Source organism: Rhamphochromis longiceps, linkage group LG14 (assembly GCF_057381845.1).
Source record: "Rhamphochromis longiceps isolate RC_006_pf linkage group LG14, R_longiceps_female_GT1.1, whole genome shotgun sequence".
NCBI classification, from domain to species: Eukaryota; Metazoa; Chordata; class Actinopteri; order Cichliformes; family Cichlidae; genus Rhamphochromis; species Rhamphochromis longiceps.
Genome location: NC_140570.1, coordinates 37,963,595 through 37,982,764, shown reverse-complemented (window position 1 = coordinate 37,982,764; position 19,170 = coordinate 37,963,595). Strand labels below are relative to the sequence as shown.

General features: G+C 39.3%; 1 protein-coding gene, 1 long non-coding RNA gene and 2 other non-coding genes across 11 annotated transcripts in view; all 4 read left to right on the top strand.

Annotated features, from left to right (window-relative positions):
* Window positions 1-4,119, top strand: part of slc8a2b (solute carrier family 8 member 2b) — a 206,255-nt gene extending 202,136 nt beyond the window's left edge. For all 8 annotated transcript variants that reach the window (XM_085429459.1, XM_085429462.1, XM_085429456.1 and 5 more), the window contains one exon: window positions 76-4,119. In XM_085429459.1, the coding sequence (XP_085285585.1) occupies window positions 76-452 (377 nt within the window). In that variant the 3' untranslated portion in view covers window positions 453-4,119. The remainder of the gene's footprint in view (window positions 1-75) is intronic.
* Window positions 4,120-8,211: 4,092 nt separating this feature from the next.
* On the top strand, window positions 8,212-11,264 carry LOC146654688 (uncharacterized). Its single transcript, XR_014907279.1, has 2 exons — window positions 8,212-9,866; window positions 10,660-11,264. It is a non-coding gene; the product is annotated as an uncharacterized LOC146654688 (long non-coding RNA).
* Window positions 11,265-14,441: 3,177 nt separating this feature from the next.
* Window positions 14,442-14,632, top strand: LOC146654687 (U2 spliceosomal RNA). The gene has a single exon (XR_014907434.1). It is a non-coding gene; the product is annotated as a U2 spliceosomal RNA (small nuclear RNA).
* Window positions 14,633-17,732: 3,100 nt separating this feature from the next.
* LOC146654686 (U1 spliceosomal RNA) lies at window positions 17,733-17,896 on the top strand. The gene has a single exon (XR_014907438.1). It is a non-coding gene; the product is annotated as a U1 spliceosomal RNA (small nuclear RNA).
* The last annotated feature ends 1,274 nt before the right edge of the window (window positions 17,897-19,170 follow it).

Below are 19,170 nucleotides of genomic sequence, written 5' to 3'. Positions count from 1 at the left end.
GTCTTTCTGTCTGTGTGTTTGTTTGTGTGTGCTTGAAGGTGTATGACCCACATTTTCCACTTTTTCCTCCCCCAGACACCTTTGCTAGCAAAGTGGCTGCCATACAGGACCAGCATGCGGACGCATCGGTTGGAAATGTCACTGGCAGCAACGCAGTTAACGTGTTCCTGGGGATCGGAGTGGCGTGGTCAGTGGCTGCCGTGTACTGGAGAATCAAAGGAAAGGAGTTCCAGGTGGATCCTGGATCACTGGCGTTCTCCGTCACGCTCTTCACCATCTTCGCGTTCATCTGCATGTCCGTGCTATTGTTCAGACGCCGGCCCTCCATCGGCGGAGAGCTCGGCGGCCCGAAGGGGTCCCGCCTCCTGACCACCCTCCTGTTCCTGGGTCTGTGGTTCCTCTACATCCTCTTCTCCAGCCTGGAGGCCTACTGTCACATCAACGGCTTTTAAAGAGGAGATGAAGAATGTTCCAGAAGAATTTTGCACAGCAGCACACACAAAATCTTTGACTGTCAGTCCATTCGGTCCACGGTTTAACACGAAACAAGTGTAAGATTCATCTGGTTAATAGGGCTTCAGATACATGTTCACAAACACACAAACACTACATTTAAGCATGTGTAAACAGCGCATTTCAAACACACTCATTGTTACTTGAAAGATGAGGGTTAAGAGGAAGTATTTTTGGAGGGTGAGAGCGTGAAAACGAAAGGTTACTGCAGATAGTTAACGGGGAGCAGACGGAGAGTGACAGAGAATGACTGTGACGGGAGATTCAGAGGTAAAAAGAAGGTCAGGTCAGTCAGAGGATGCTTTATTCACGTTAAAGCCAGGTGTGTATTTATTTATTTTTGAGTTGAGTTGAGTTGAGGAGCTCACTTGCAGGATCAGACCACTGAGATGGATCACAATCCTGTGAGCATAGAAGGAAAAATACTTTTGTTTTCCTTTAGTCTCTCATTCAGTCCACCAACTCTGCAGCTTCATGTTTCTTCACTGAGGAAGTGGAGGAGCACTGCATCAAATAAGGAGTCAAATGTTTACAACAACATTACATTTGTTTACTACAAGAGATTCTTATATAGTGGTGATGCTTGTCTAATACACAGTATAGCTGAAGGTGGCTCTCCACACGCGCTGTAAATAGTACAAATATAGAGTGCAGTAATTTCACAGGGCAGGCTGCCACACAAAAGGATGCAGAGGCAGAAACGCAGGTTTCTACTGTCGTTGTCAGCAAAGCTTAGATGATTTTCGAATTCATGCACAGACTGGAACACTGGTAGTTGCAAAGATTACAAATGTCAGCGGTTTTAGTTTTAGCGACATGCTAAGTGGAAAATAAAAGTTTTAGCAACCAAAACAAGCAAATAGGAAGCTGCATAAGTGTAACACTGACTAAAAGAACATCCGTGTACCACTCGCTTTACCAGACCACAGCCCCTCTGACAGGGGCTTGCATATAAAGCTGAAGGATTATTTTTTGCATGTATAGCCATGTACAGAGCATCTTCACATTATATGTCATGTACATGCTATGAAAAAGGGAATAACCAGCCTGATTATCCACCTGTAAATTACATCCCTGTGTTTTTGTGTTGACTCGGTGAACAGAAACTGTCAGCTAGTCCTTGATGTTAAATCTTCCTGTATAAAACAGAAGAAGCCGTTTGGTCCAGGAGGAACAAAAAGGACATTTTCATCTCCTGAAGGACCAAATATGCGCTCTCACACTCCCGATGTGTGCAGTGTCATTTAAAAACTTTGTCTGAGGCAGTCAGATGGGGTGATGAGCTGCAGTCAGCCATCACTGTGTTACTGTTAGTGGCAGACTCGTCCATTCCTTTATCGTAAGCAACAGCAGCATGGGCAGACAACAGGACTCAACAGTGTTAGTTTACTCTCAAAAATAAAGTCTCTAAAGTTGCTGACTGCGATCATCAACATCCGGTCTGCAGCATTTGTTAGGAAAAAGCTAATAATCTACACATTAATTAGGCTGCAGGACTGTAGTCTACAGCACACTGATGCTTTAAGATAGCAAACAAAAAATGCCTTAAGGGAAGCTCAAGTAAAAAAATCTAGTATTCAAGATTTCTGCTGTACAAACTGCCCAGGCTGCACTTTATTTAACATAACTAAAACACTGTGTTGTGCTTATCTTTTCCTCCATCATTCTATAAGTGGTTACTGTGCAATATACGAAGGGAGAACTGTCTCGAGTTTCCACTGGTTCGGCTAACACCAGATCCAGGTGGACCCATCATGTTGTCCCGTGCAATGTAATTCATCGCCTCTCCTTCACCAGAGGGTCTACTTCAAATGAGGATGTCTACACGGGAGTGGCATAGTGCCACAGCAGAGACTGGTTTCTATGGGAAATGCATTAGGAAACACGGCTCTGCAAGGCATGCATGTGTTGCTCAGTATTGCATGGCAGACTTGGAACAAATGTTCACAAGCTACTGAAGAAATTGGCTGCTAAATACACCATAAAACACTGGACGGTGTGCGAACACGCTCTGATTTGTTTCGACATTTCCACGCTGGCATTTCAGAGCTACTATGTTCAGCACTGAGATGCATGAAGCAGGAAAGCCAGCATGTGAAAAATGTCACAACAAACAGCAGTAAGATTGTCTTATAATAATAATAATGACTAAAAGCTTCAATTATTATTATTATTATTAGTATTGTAACTGCCTAATTTCAGTCCTATTAAATATATTTCTTTGAGGACATTGCATTTTAAACCTCTCACCCACAGATGATAAGTGCTATACAAGTGGAACTCTTCATTATTGTTGTTAAACATGACAATTTGAAAAGGATTCGATTGGTTAACCCTGACTAACTTTGTAAACTTTCTAAAATCCAGTTTTGTATCTTTTTCCTTGCAGATGTAGCCAAGGTAGATTTTTTTGTATTTCTAAACGACATTTAGGATAGTTTCAGTGTATAAAGCTGGTATGTAGACTACATGGTGTCTGAATTTAGTGGATTAGACTTTGATATATTTTCCACAGAGAGGAATCTCCCCTTTAACGGTGTAGTAGTGCATCATAACCAAACTTTAAAGCATCTAATTTACTGAAATACACGGTCCGCTAACTCATTTGTGTCTTTGTTTTTCATGTATAGTAGATAATTTATATATTTATTTATTTATTTATAGAAGATTATTTCTCTAAGCATAAGATGTGCTGCAGGTCCTTGAGGAGAACAGTTTGGAGTTTATTCATGGAATTAAGTTTCAATGTGCAATACGAGAAAAGGTTCAGCTGCAGCTTACTTTGTTCGAGCTCGGTCCGTGTCTTTTTTTCCTGCCGCAGTGTTTGTTGTAACCCTCCGCCAGTGTACACTTCTTCATGTTGTCCTTGTGACGGAGGAACTTTGAGTGTAAGTAGCATGTTTACATAAAGAAACAGTGTGGAACATTGCCAGTATAATTGTCAGTCTCAGGCTGTTGTGAGCTAAAGTTTTGTAGATATTAGCTGTGGCTGTGAGGCAGGTTTGTTGTGTGTGAGGTTCAAACAATCCCCTGAACAGTACTCACTCAAACCACCAGGTGGGACCAACATTAGATATGAAACACACACACGCACACATGCAGAGGTCTGCTGAACTCTTGTGTAATGACCAGCACCAGCAGGAACAGAGCGAATCACCTCCACAATGTGTGCATTTGTGACCTCGGTGTGGCCCAGGAGCCAAAAACAGAACTGTCTACAATGTCCGGACAATGTTCCATGTTTCCACAAACTTCTGTACTAACTGTCGGCCTTTGGTCTTCGCTGTTCTGTAGCTAGATGTAATGCCCCCACCCCCGGCTCTTATCAGCCTCCCCTCCTTACCTGCCCCTCCCCAGTGTGCATCCATGTTTACATCCCCTCCTGTGTTCCCCTGCACATGCATGACGAAGAAGCCCGGTGTACGTGCGTTATAGCAGCATGGTCTACTGTGATGGATGCCTGTCGGTCATTCTGTCAGATCGATTCCCCTTGTGAAATAAAGTGAGCAAGTGTGACACGCACAACCACTGCTCGGTTCAGACAGACTGAACAGAAACACAAACAAGCACCATTCCTGGAGTCAGAGTCTCCTCCTCACCTGTTTCTGTAGAAGCTGTGAAAAGAGATCCTGCTGTGCTGGGTCCAGGCTACATCCCAGGTCATCTTTTTGTTTGTTGCTGTATGATATTTCAGTGTCTGTGTTCGTGTTCAGCCTCCTCTCCTCCCCTCCCGGGTCTTGCTCTCTTCAGTGTGTCTCTCTGTGAAGTCGTTTCCTGTGATGATGAAAATTTCTCTCTGCCTGAATCTTTGTAGGGAAATAATGACTGAAATTATTACGATGTCATGTGATAGACATAAACATTTATTCGATACTGTAATAAATTAACTAAAGATGATATTTAAGTTTTTTTATGAAATGCAACAAAAAAAATCTTAGAAAAAAACTCGGTTTTGAATCATGGCATGAGGTGTAACGTGTTCCTGAAAGAAAACGAAGGTCTTTAATCAAGTGAAGTTGACCTTATTTAAATATAGTTTATTTATTTTCAAGGTTCAACGTGTCTGAGTCTTTTTTATAACTGAACCAATATAACAATCAAAGTCAGTGATTCGTAGAGTCATCCAGCTATCAAACACTTGCTGTAATCTGAAACGTAAAGGACATTTTTCATGTCTCGACTCATAAATACAGTGAAATGTTTTGCAGATTAATAAGTAGTGGTGGTCACCTCACAGTAAGAGGGTCCTGGATTTGAATCGGTGGGCTGGGGGCTTTCCCATGTGTACCCACATGAGTATCCTTTATGCATGTTAGGTTAACTGGTGACGCTAAATTAGCTTAATGAATGGATGCCTGTGTCTCTGTTTCGACAGACCGGTCACCAGGTAAAAACAAATGTAATTAATTTAATTCTTAGCTATAAAGGCAAAGGTTTGTTTGGTTTTTTTTTTTTTTTTGGGGGGGGGGGGGGGGGGGGGGCAGTAATACAGTTTTTGTATCTCTGTACAGTGTCACAGTGGATTTTAACTCAAACGCTGAAGACATGATTGAATTTCTTTAAACTTAAAGCTTTAATTCAAGGGGGTTGCATTAGCTGAGGATTTATTATTTTAATATATTTTAAAAGACTCAAAAGTACCATATGCACTTTCTTGGCCATGTGAGGCCCGTTCCCTCATTATCACAATAAAAGCGGATAAACAACTGGGATTGATTTGAGGGCTGAACTTCCGTTTCATAGCTTTTCACTGACACGCTTAGTAAAAAGTTGAAAGAAATGTTGAAAGTGAAGGAGGACATCAGGTTTCGTCTCCTGTCCAAGCGCCTTCGTTAGTTTGAGAACAGTTGTGGAGACACACAGCTCCCTATAACGTAAGTACTTGTCACGTCGGTGCTGCCCACAACTCCTGATTGACCTGCTCTGCTTCTGTTCTAGTCCTCCTGTGCATTTCCAGGTTATTTCCTTTTTGCCCCAGTTTTTGAATTTATCAATAACAAAATAACAATCTTCATCTAAATACAAGGAATAATAATAATAATAATAATAATAATACAAGGACTTAGAAATATCAGCAAATTATTGGAGGAAGATCGCTGAAACTAAAGGAATGGACATGTGGGAATGCACAAAGAAGTGGAAAAACTGGAGGGATCAATATGTTTGTCCCTGGAACAAAAAAAAACATACCACAAATTCTATCAGTGAACACAACCACGCGGTAATTAACACATATTACACTAGAACAAGGATAAATAATGGCATCATTGTCAGTCATCACAGTTCAGTGAGACAGCTATCACAATTGGCACTAAAATATAGCAACCATAGCTTCTTTAAGTGTTAATTTTTGGTTTTAAAAGGGTCTATCTATCTAATGGTTCTCAGCTTAATCTGAGTGTTTCTTAGTTTTTGACTACTTGGTTAGTTTAACTTTTTCTTTCTTTTTACCTCAACTAAGAATCACCCTCCTCTGCACATCTCAACCCTCTCCCACTTTTTCTCCAAACTGCTCAACTCAACACTGCCTACAGACTATTTGAACTTGATGGGCATGTCATGCTTTCAAACTAGCTGCACAAGCACACATGAATGACCTCTTAAGTTTCAAAGACACATGAAAGGTACTTCAGTGTCTGGTGTGTGCAGTCTTATCTGCTCACTGTCCTCTGTCACGCTGGTTAGCAGGATTGCTGCTGAAGCACTAAACTGCTGTGAACTAAATAGTTACACTGAACTCACACTGCAGCCATGCAGCAGTTGAATTTTATTTCAATTCAGTTGTATTTAATATAGCACCAAATCTAAGCAGCAAAATTAAGGGAAGATGCAGGGTCAACTGATCCAACCCTATATGCTCTATCAAAAAGGAAAATTTGAAGCCTAATCTTAAAGTAGCTCCCAAATTTGTCTCCTGAATCTGGTTTGGATTAGTATAAGTTATTGTGGAACTGTATCAGCTGAGAGGGCAAAGTGACTTTACTTGGTGGGCCGGACCCCCGATGCCATCCATACGCTGACACTAGCTCAAACTGAGCTGTCTTTCTGATGTACTCATTTCTAACCTTTTCCATCCTGCTCACTCCCAACGAAAATCTTAGCATCTTCAACTCTGCCACCTGCCTTTCTGTCAGTGCTACCGTCTCCAAACATACATGACAGCAGGCGTCATTACCAGCTTGTAAAGCTCCTCTTTCGCTCTTGTTGTTATCCTTCTATCACAAATCACCACCGACAATCATCTCCTCCCACTCAACCCCACCTGTACTCTTCTTCACTGCGTGTTGTTTTGGATGGCTGACCACAGGTATTTAAAATCATAAACCTTCACCCTCTCTACTCCTTGCATCTTTACTTTTCTACCTGTTGCCCTCTCCTTCACACACATGTATTCTGTCTTTGTTTCTACTGACTTCTCTCTTGAGCATAACTTCACCTCTCCAGGCTCGCTACAGAAACGTTAAGCCCAAAATCCACCACTTTAAACTTTAATACAAGCACTTAAGAGACTTTCGTTTCACTTGAATAGGGACTTCAACACTGTACCCTTGGGTTAACGGTTTGATACTCTACCATCTAAGCTATCCAGGGTCTGTAGCAGTTGCCTCTACCTTGTTCATCCTGGTGTTTCAAACCTAAACCAAAGATCATAGGCTAATTCAAGCAGGGGGAGGATATTTGTAAAAATAAATCAATAAATAAAATACAAAAAAGGAGATTTGTTTTTATTAAATTTTGTTAAGTGGCACAGTCCATCAGTAGTGAGTCCTTAGTGAAAGTCTTAAAAATGAAAATAAAAGTTAAATAAAAATAACTAAATACAGAATAAATGCTATATTTGTATAAAAACTCCAACATAATTATTTGTGAAAAGGCTACATTAAGCTTCCGATAAAAAAAAAACAACATTTATATGATGGCAAACTATTTCACGAAGTAACAATAAAACTGTTGGTACTTAATAGAGGGTTCAAGTTAGTGGGTCAAACTCACCACCACTGCGCATGCTCAGATCTAGTTCGACGCCACCTGAGCATCAATTAGCAGGTTGACGGAGACTTTTAGTAAGTCAGTTTCTACCTAATAACTTTATAATTTATAATTATTAGTTCATGTTTAGACCACTGTGTCGATGAAAAAAGCTCTTCCAGTTTTTCGGGTATTTTTAAAAAGCAGGTTGACTGACTCGCGGCTCCCCCTATGGAACTCCAAAGTGTTCAAAATTAAATAAATAAATAAATAGGTCAAGATGAAATAAATAACTATGTGAATAAATAAGACACAGATATGTAATGTGAGAATGATATTGTGAAATAATGGAACACATTTTGAAAAAAATGCTCATTATTGTGAAATATATTGCATTCTGCTATATAAATTTACTTATTATTGTGAAATATTATTTCATGGTCATTATTTTTCACAATAACAGAGATTATTCCTGAGGCATTTTATTTATTTCCAGCCGTTTTTAGTCCAAAATGACCTTTTTTCAAAGTCAGTCTTTATTTCAAAATCCCGTTTTTCCCGATGGTCTATTTATTTCATAATGCGACTTTTCAGCAGAATGACTTTGTCTGTCAATCAATGTAAGTGGGCTGGACCTTTGCACCTATTGGCTTATCGTTTACCATCGACTAGTTTTCCTGGATACCGGCTCCGCGGACGGCTACTGCAGCTAGCAACAGTGTGCTAGGTCAAAAGTCACGGAGGATGGCGGACTGGTGTGAACTTCAGCCAGTTCTGCTCATTTAAGCAAATCAGATAGAGAGGGATCATTTACCTGTAGATACTGTTTTGAGTCGTTTAGATGTTTCTGAAATGCTTGGGATGATAATTGCTCTTCAAGATGTTCGCATCGATGACAGCATTGTCAAAGGTTTAACCCTCTGATGCATAGTGGTCACTGGAGTGGACAGCTACTAAAACGTACATATCTCTTTAATGCATTGGTTTCTATGGTGGAACTGCATATTAGCCTCTAGAGTGCTCTCTGCTGCCATGCTCCATTGAGGTCAATTCAGTGTTCAGTTAGTGCAACTGCAAGTAAATTTCCTCTGAATCAAAGATGGCAGACAAACTGTCACCCCTGCCGACCACTGCTGGCATATCCTGTCAATCCTTCTATGCTAAAAGAGCCCAACAGGTAAAAAAAATATGATGATATGCAGTAACATCTAGGGAAGGATATTATCTGTTTGGAATAAGAAATTGTTATGTCTAATATGTAGAAAACTACGATTAACCATGTGTCCACTGTAGTGGACATCATGCATTACCCACTATATTTTTTTAACATAAGTCATAAATTGTCTCACTGTTTTTTGGGACTGTTTTGGTTATAAGTAAGCATATAATTGTTACATTTATAAGCTACTCATTTAAAATGTATATTTCTGTGCAGATCAGCTGTAGTTTGAGTTACTATAATAATTATTTTATCATATTTTGTAGACTTCAAATGCAGCAAAGAATAAGGCAGCGTACAGAATAGTCCAGGAAATTCCATCCAGCTCCAGTGATGATGATTTCATTGATGAGTGCAGTGATGATGAGTTCAGTGATAAGTCCAGTGATGATGAGAGTGGCTGCCAGAGCAGAACAGAGACATAGGAACTACGGACAGCCTAGGTGTGATGAACACAGAAGTGTTTGGAGATGCAGAGACTAAGATGTCAGTTTGTGTTTTCTTCCAGCATGCTACTAAGGGCTTGGTAATACTGTCCTGCATCGTTATAGAACTGTGTAGACTCAAAAATGTTTCTCTTGTTGGAGATAGTTTGCCATATTCAGGTGTAGGATTCACAGCTAGGACTGTTGATTGGTTTTGTTATTTACGTCTAAACATTGGGGCCTTATGAGTTGAAAGTTCCAAAAAAAATTGCTGAGATGTTTTTCAAAGGATACAAGCAAACAAGTGTTTGTATATTTACAATAGAACACAAGGTAATTAATTTTTATAGTAAATTCACAGTATTTCATGCTAAGTGCTCAGGCGCATGTAGTCCACTGGAGTGGACAAGTTTATAACTTTATAAAAAAACATATTTTTGGGGAAAAAAGAGTTGAACATTTTTTTTCATGTCCTGAGAAGAATAAAAGCACTTAAGAAAAAAATCTTGACCAAGGCTTTCATAATTCATGCATCAGAGGGTTAAGATCAATTCAGCACCGTGTTCGTTTGGAATACGCCGAGGAAGAACAGTCTTCAAATGTTGGCCGTCCACGTCTAGAAATCCCGGTGCAGCACTCAGGACTTTAGTGCTGTCCGGGATAACCGTCGGGGTAATTGCCGATACGTTTTCTGTGTCTCCGAGCACAATTAGGAGGAAAATGACGGAGGATGGTCTAAGGTAAGTTTATGCTGTAATTGAGCACCTGTGTGATTCTGTACACAGCATTGTTTAGGTGTTGACCTTAATTATGACGTTTGACAATGAATTATTATCGCTTACTTTTTTTTGTTACTGTCTAAACTAAGTGGGGCAGCTACGGCTAAAGCTATCGGCGCCATCTCGGCGTTGAGACACGTTTAGCAGTGTTAGCTGTTAGTGTGTTAACTCGGAGACTGGGGTCAGTGGAGCCTGTAGGAACCTTTTACACAGAGAGTAGACCCACCAGCTTTCCACAGTCTACTTACTTATCACATCTTGTTAGACAACAGGGTCATTAGTGCTTTAAATAGTACATAGTTGAATGTTTCATTGCTGTTTGCAGTTGATTGTTCTCTGATAACGCATAACAAGGTTGATGTTAAATAGCGAGTTTATTGAAATGGTTTTGTCTATTTCAGCAGCATTATAGATATACTTTCTCTGGTGTCTTCGGTAAAGCTAAAACAAGAATACATTTACATCCTTGGTTCTTTCAGCATTAATTGGAAAACTTTGAGATTTGCTGTGCGCCTCCCAAGCCATTCTCTTTTATCCCACCTGTCAGGTATAGATGGCAATACTTTAAACAAAGTTAAATTTGTTATACCTGAAGAGAACCAATCCTGACCTAGAATGGGTGAATGAATAATTAGTTGGTAGCCAATGCCTAAGCAACTCACATAGGCCCTGGCAGACTCAATAAGTCCATCTAGGAACAGCTGCAGGAAACACCTCTTCAGTTTAGATTTAAAACATGTGCATGCTCTTTCAGGTTGATGAGGATTATGGTGTGGACTGGACAGGACAACATAATCGCCGCCCATCAAATGAGATCACCATTCCTGAGATTCAGCTCCCAGATGCACTGAATGAACAAGACCCTGCTGTGCTACCAGTACTTCAAAATCACTTGTAGAAAGACATTATTACATTTAATCAGTTTCTATGTCAGGAGGATTTTTTTTTTTTTTTTTTTAATTTCTACAGCTTTGTAGCTAATACTGACTCAAAACAGCATAACCAATTTCATTTTCAACAAAACAGTGAGTGGCTATAAAACAGGATTTGTTTTATACAGCTGTCACTTTAATGATATTCATTTCTTGGTTGGATATACAGTACATGTCAACTCTGAGCAGATTTAATACAATGAACACAGTAGAGTAGTGTAACATCTTAATTCAAATAATTTTTTCTAGAAATTTTTTTTGTATCAGTAGCGAGTATAAACAAAACATATTGTGTAATTTATAATGTACAGTGAACAACTGATTTTGATATCTGAACTCTTCATCAGTTTATATTAAAAAAGCCATAAATGCACACCTGTACTCTGTATTTTTCACTGTCAAGTGTATTAAAAAGAACTAGAACTCACTAGATTGTCCGTTTCTTTGAACACCGAGTACAGTAATGTGATGCAAGAAAGAAGAAATGGTCTAATTTTACCATGTGGTTATGGAATCAATCGTAAACCAGACCAAAACCTGAGTCAGTAGAGTTGAGACACACCTGAATGTCCATTAGAAATGACTCATAGGTACAGTAGTGTGCAGGAAGACGTAGTACTTCAAAACCGGTGGAAGACTTTGGAAGATTGCTGTTGACCACTTCCACAGTCATTTCTCGGCAAGACTTCCCATCCTGTCCAAAACTTGATGAGGGCTTTTTGTTGTGCACAAGATGCTGAAACAGAAGATTGTTTTAAACTATAATGACATCCTATATTCATTATTTTGAATCTTTTATGGAGAAATACCATAAAAGATGACCACTTACATACAGGGCACCAGACATTTTTGCCCCACTCAAATTGCTGTTGTAGCTTTTATAGATATTTTTATGTTAACAAAGCTAAAAGTAGTCTACATACAATTCTAGTGCAACTGATAATGCCACCACTCTTATGTATTGCATGGAGCAAATAACAAAACAAAATTATACTATAGCGTAGAGCTGGGCGATAGAACGATAACGATATGTATTGCGAAATAACTTTTTCTCAATAGAAAAATTAAACTATTGCGATAGACCTCACCGCTCTTGTCCTTTTTATAAAAAAATAAATAAAAATAAATATCGTGACATGAAAAAATCTCATATCGCCCAGCTCTACTATAGTGTACTTTGTTAATGACCCAAGATCACTGGACTGTATGTAATTTACCAAAGTATAATCAGAGAAAACCAATGGCAAAATACCTATCGCAGCAGACTTACCATTTTCAATGAAGGACCGAAGGTAACCTGCCACTCTGCATTTATCCTCGAGAGCATTCCTCTTCTTCCTCATCTTCATCTTCTGTGGCAGGCCACAGTCATTTTATAGCTTTACTTATCTTGTAGTCTTAAGAGCATCAGCAACATTAGGTGTATTTTTATTAAATGTAACCCAGCTGTTCAACTAACCCACGCATACAAAACAGTATATTGGTGTTTTGTGTCAACAATTAATGTTCATCCTTCATAAATTAACCAAATAGCTTTACTATTCAGATGTTAAAAGATGTGACCTGACCTTACCTCACAACAGGGAGCAGTCTCTGATTCCCTTGGTAAGAAAGGAGGAATGATGTCTGATCTTTCTGTCAGAAGCGGCCATACCATGGTTTCCTTAAGCCCTTTCCTCAGCTGCTTGACTTGACGACTTGTTTGTGTTATGACCTACAACGGTGAGACCAAACCAAAACTGAAGTTGGAGTCTGTAAAGTGACACACACTTTAAATGTTAAATATTTAAAGAACATCCACTGTACTAGTAAAAGCATTTTCAAATTATACCCACTTACAAAATCACTACGTTGAACTAAAATTGCTTTCTTTTCTTTCACATAGATTACTTGTCTTCCATATTAGCACAGAAGATAAGCCACTTTAAAACAGTCATGAATAACTATTACCTACAACAATGTAAATAGTAATACAGACATTAACCCAGAAGACAATTATTTTCTCTTACCTAATTTATAGAATTCTTTGCTATGATAAAAAACAGTATTAAAAAAAAATCTGTGACTAAACTGATTAAAAAGCTCATTTTTGCCAGACAGACAGACTAACCAAGCAATAATAACATATCGTTACTTACCCTGAACAGCGTTTCGTGGAGTGGAGCTAGCTGTGATAGCGTTAGCATTTGCTAACGTTAACACTGTGCGGTTGTGATGAGAACTTGGACCAGGGACCACTTCATCTCCAGTACACTGCTGCAATACGCAGACTGAGGTGAAGACGTTCAATCTAAGCGGTTAGCAAGTTCTCTGAGTAACTCAGAAACGGACTTGTTTCCTGCAGCCATGCCCTTCACAAGAATTGATACACCTGTAACGTTATTCGCGCCCAGTGTTTTGCATTTGTCGGTGCCTTAAGTTTATTTTGAGCTGCATACTGCCGCCAGCTGCATAGGAGATGCATTGCACCATTAAACCTAAATCGACAATTCATGTGCTATTACTTATGTCTGAGTAAAGGAGCAACCAATCACACAACTGGCTCCGCCCTGTCTTTCTTGATTGACAGACAAAGTCATTCTGCTGAAAAGTCGCATTATGAAATAAATAGACCATCGGGAAAAACGGGATTTTGAAATAAAGACTGACTTTGAAAAAAGGTCATTTTGGACTAAAAACGGCTGGAAATAAATAAAATGCCTCAGGAATAATCTCTGTTATTGTGAAAAATAATGACCATGAAATAATATTTCACAATAATAAGAAAATTTATATAGCAGAATGTAATATGTTTCACAATAATGAGCATTGTTTTCAAAATGTGTTCCATTATTTCACAATATCATTCTCACATTACATATCTGTGTCTTATTTATTCACATAGTTATTTATTTCATCTTGACCTATTTATTTATTTAATTTTGAACACTTTGGAGTTCCATACGGCTCTTCGTGGATTTGTGCTGTTTAGGTCTCAACTGCAGTCGCCATTTTGGCTATAATGGCTTTTTCCTCACACCAAGCGCGTGTTTATCACAGCCTGCAGAATATTTATAGCGTGTTTAGTTCTCAGACAGATGGATTTACGGGAGACTTTTATGAAGTTTGTTGACTCAAAGTATGCGCTAACTTTACTTTGTTGCATGTTAGCGGTAGGATGTTGTCAGACTTTGACTGGTATCTGCTGCTGTCATGTAGAGGGTGTTCTGCAAGGAAAACTCGAGCCAGAACAAAAAGGATTTTCGTTAATATTTACAATTTGTTCATGGAGTTGACTGTTGTAAATACCCTAGAGTGTAACTTAAAGAGTGCAGTTAGCCCTCCGCGCCACCAGAGACCGCTAGTGAAGTTCGTTTTTTCTTAACTAGAAACGTAAAAACATTAACTCTTTCTGCTAAATTAAATCTCTGTTTCGTTAGTGAAAATAGCACTTGTATTTAACGTAATGGGCGTGAGTTTTATAACATTAATATTGTTAAATTAAGTGTACTACTTGTTTTTTGCTTTTCTGCTTCCTATTGGACGGAAGAGTACCACGTTTCCGAACCGTGAGTGAGGTAGACGGTGCGGGGAGTGACTCCGTCTGCTCCGACGTATTCCAGGTATCGCTTCTCGGCCTTTTGGCTAAGATCAAGTGTAGTATCTGTTCTTATCAGTTTAATATCTGATACGTCCCCTACCCGGGGACCATATATTAAATTGATTTTTGGAACAGGGAGATGGAATAGGGGCTTGCTCCGTCCACTCCACGCATCGACCTGGTATTGCAGTATTTCCAGGAACGGTGCACCCCCCTAAACATGTGGAAAAATATAGAAAGTTTGTCCAGGTGGTCACAGCACCAGAATAACTGAGACCCCTTATGGTTTCTTGTTGCTGATTACCAATTTGGAATGTTAGATTCCAAATTATTATATTAAGTTGCAACACAACAATGATGCAAACACATAGTTGCTGCAGACAAAGCAGCACACAAAAAAATTGTATCTTGGTAGATTTTAAAAAAATGTATTTAATGAGATTTTCCAATGCCTGACTAAAGCTGGCAAGGAAACAAATTGTCTGCAGTTCGTGGAAAATTGTTTATTTATCCATCTACAGTGGGAAACAAAACCACATCTACATTTATTGTCTTTAAGTCTTCTATTGATCATTTTCCAATATCCGTTTCTATATATTGGCACATTTATTTCAGTAGAAACAGAAAGCAGCTTGTGATTTAGAGCTATTTCTCATATTTTGTAGGCTTTGTAATATATTATATTATTTAATTAGTTCAGTCTGTTACTGTTATCCTCCTGGAGCAACTGTAACCCACACAATTTCCTTAAGGATTATTAAAGTATTCTGATTAGAGAAGAAAAAGGTGCAGTGCTGGTGGATAATATTTTTATTTTGCTTGCAGTAAATATTTTTAATTTATTTAACCTTCATTTATACAGCTAGTTCCAGTGAGACTAAATGTCTTATTTACAGTAGTCCAGTCTGCTTCTTAACCATCTATTATTTTCTCAAGTAGAACCTGGGTCGTCTTTATGTGTTTCACTGAATGTGCCTGAGAGAGAAAATGTTAGACCCTAGTACGTGTCTGCCTGTGTCCAGTGACGTATAACAATCTCTTGCTATGAAAACTGTTCTGTTGTTCATGAAATAAGTGGCTGTGGGCTGTGGGTTTGGTCTTTATGTATATGTTTATTATCCAAAGCGCTTTTCTCTTAAAGTTGGCTCATTCCTTGGTAATCTGACTATGACTATATCAGCTGCATCTATTGGGTTATTTTGGTAATAGATTGATCTGTTGATGTTTTTTTTTTACCCATCATCTGTTTCATTTTTCTAAAAAGACCCCCAAACCTTTTGTATTTACGTGACATCTGAAATTGTAATTTTTTAAAGAAAATATTTTCTTAGCTGCCAAAATATATAAATGCGCTCAAGTAAAGTCAAAGCCAAATAAAGTAAGATAAATATGCAATCTAAAATAAGATATAAAAAATGAATCTTTACTGTCTTCGTGGAAGGCTTTGTGATTTTTGTTCATGCGTCTGCTTGTTTAAGTGTGCAGTGAATTTCTGTCTGTAAGCCTTTAAAGGAGAATGTGGTGCCTGCAATGCAGCGATGCGAGTATATCAGCAGTCTGAAGTTTGCCTTTGATGCAAAGTTTTTATGCTGCTGCAAACAAGATGTTATGATGGTGTAGACATTAATTAATATTAATAATAATTTAGTGTCCAACGTAACGTTACTGTTGCTGTGGTGATGTCAGTGCTTCTTTTCAAAACTGGGCCCTGTGTTTGCTTAATATTGTCAGACTTTTTATTCACACGCTGCTCCTAAATCCCTTTGTATCGCAGGTCTGCTTTTAGTCGCAAATGCATGTGAAATGCACGCGTTTACATCCTTGAACACATCGGCAGGCTACAGAGCTGGGCATTAAATGAAGCAGCGAAGCAAAGACTGTGTTGAGGATTGTTTATAATCCAATTTTTCAAAATACTTGATGAATCGCTGCAGCCCTATTTCGCTGTAAGAAGTGTAATTCTTGCAAAATGCATGCATTGAAGTAACATTTAAAGTAAGAAAAGGCTTCGGCTCTTCTGTAATAGGTTTTGTATTTGATTTTGGATCTGGACAGTTACTGAGGGTCGCCTGTGAGACGAGGGAGAATAGTAGGAAATATTGATCCAGCTATCACCCCCTCATCGTCTTGTTTCCTGTCACTGCAAAAGTGGACAGGAATGCTGCTCTGCAGAATGTCCGATGTAGTTCCAGATATCTGGCTGATAGCAGCATCTCATCTTGACCATTTGGTGCCATTTGTTTTTCTCTGCAGCTGTCGTGTATTTCACCAAGCATGACATTTATATTTGTTAGTTCAGGTGTACCACATACTTCTCTTCCACTGGCTGGGATGTCCTCTCTAAGAAGGAGAAGCATACTTCTGCAGTCATGGCAGTCCAGGCTTTGTTATGTGCAGAAGGGCCTAAACTCAACTCCAGCTGCAGCATTTGTTCTTGGTCCCTGTGAGCTGCAGGGAGCTCATGCGGTGGACTCGTCCTTAATCTGTTTTCTGATAGGTCAGTCGATCTTGTCTTTCTCACTGTTATCACTGGTCAAGGTGAACATTCAGGGTACGGCAAACTTACAACCCAGAGAGGAAATGCCCAAAGTATGTGACTGGCTGCAGACTTTTAAAAATGGAATCGCATTGAGTAATCAGATGGCAAGAGCGAGCGTCAGCCAAGAGCAATTAGAAATTGAATGCAGACAGATGTGAATGAATCTCCAATAAAAGCAGTGACAGGTTCAAATACTTTTGTTTGACCTATTGAGTCAAACAATGAGAGTCAAATATTGAGAGGAGTCTGAAGCTGCAGAATGTAGTTTGAAATCATTAAAGTGAGTGTTCCTACTCCGGGACAGTAGGGGGCAGCAGCAGGAGGAGAGTGAACTGTTCAGCAGCAGAGAGCAAAGGAACAGGAAGTGGTTGTGCTGTTAGCAGAAAACGTGTGCGCTTTATGCGTTTTTTCCTTTTTTCTAAACATCAGACGTGAATCAAACAGTTTTCAGCTGCAGTTTGATTTAACTTGGAGTTACTTGAACTTCCTGTTGGTTTGTTGGTGGATTTAAGGAGGTTAAATGGATGAAAAAAGGTGATCTTTCAGTTAGCTTTTGTTGTGCAGATGCAGCAATGCATGATGGGAAAGACTCCCCGTATTTTATTAAAACGAAATAACCTGATGTGGCTCTGTTGGAAGCTCCTTCCTGTGTATATAAATAGTGTGTAGTCCCAGCCTCCTGCAGGCTGTGTTTGTGTTGATTGTGAGATTGTGAGCACCGTGAGTGTGCAGGGTTTGTGTGTGAAAGAGTCCCCCATGTGTGAGGTGAACAACTCATACTTACCTGGCAGGGGAGATACCATGATCAAGAAGGTGGTTCACCCAGGGCGAGGCTCAGCCATTGCACTCCGGTTGTGCTGACCCCTGCGAATTCCCCAAATGTGGGAATCTCGACTGCATAATTTCTGGTAGTGGGGGACTGCGTTCGCGCTCTCCCCTGATCACATGTTCAAAGGAAATAGAAGAAACAGATATAATAGTGTCCTGGTGTTTATCAAGTCTCTGAAAGCTTACTTACAGTATACTTACCTGGCAGGGGAGATACCTTGATCACGACGGTGGTTCACCGAGACCCACCATGGCGACATCGACTGCTAATATGACAGGTTCCAGGAGGAATGCTGTGCGTTTTGAGATAAGATAAGATAAGATAAGATAAGATAACCTTTATTAGTCCCACACGTGGGAAATTTGTTTTGTCACAGCAGGAAGTGGACAGTGCAAAAGTTATGAGGCAAAAATTAGAATACAATAAGAATAAATACAGTACACAACTGTACAGAATAGAATAAAATAAAATACTATATACAGTAGAATAAAATAAAATAAATATACAATAAGATAAAAATAGAATACAAATACAAATACTATATACAACTGAGTAAAAATACAACGATGACAGAAAGGATTATTGCACTTAGTATTATTGCATATGTATGGATGTGTGTGCTTGATCAGTTAAAGTCTTTATTATGGAGTAATAATAAATGCAGCATCTAAATAATAGATGCAGTTCAGCAGGATTGTCATCCAGAAGGAATTGGGATTTTCTCCAACGGAGATCAACTACATTTTCGGCTTGCCTTGAAAGAAAAGTTATGAGGTGATGTTTGCCACCAATACGTTCTTTGAATCATGTATTGACAAGTTTAATAGACTTAAACAATCAAGACCTCAGCTGGAGAATATTAAGATGACACCGTTATCAGGCAGAGAACCCAAAGCTGTGACAGTGATCATGCATTCGGAATATGTGAGAGTGGAAGATATTAAGACCTGGTTGTCCTTTAAATGTGTGGTGACGAGAGGTTTGGACTTAAAAGACGAAGATGGTATCCGAACCGGAGCATATCGTTTCTATGTTCACCTGCATAGAGATGAGAACTCACCTCCCCCAATTAGGGGCAATCAGAGGATATGTTTTCTACCCCAGGCAACCCAAGACATGTCGTAAATGTGGCAGCAACGACCATCTAGCCGCAGAGTGCGACAGTGTGGTTTGTAAAAACTGTAACAGTGACGAGCACATTGCAAGGGAATGCCCCTTCCCAAGGAAATGTAACCTTTGCAGGGGAGAAGGACATACCTTTAGGGCATGTCCCCAATCCTATGCAAACAGGGTGAAAAGACCACAGCTGCAGCAATTAGAGGAGATACCAATGCTAACTGGAGGAGGTCCGCAAGTTGATGAAGATGTAAGTAACGACCAAGCCA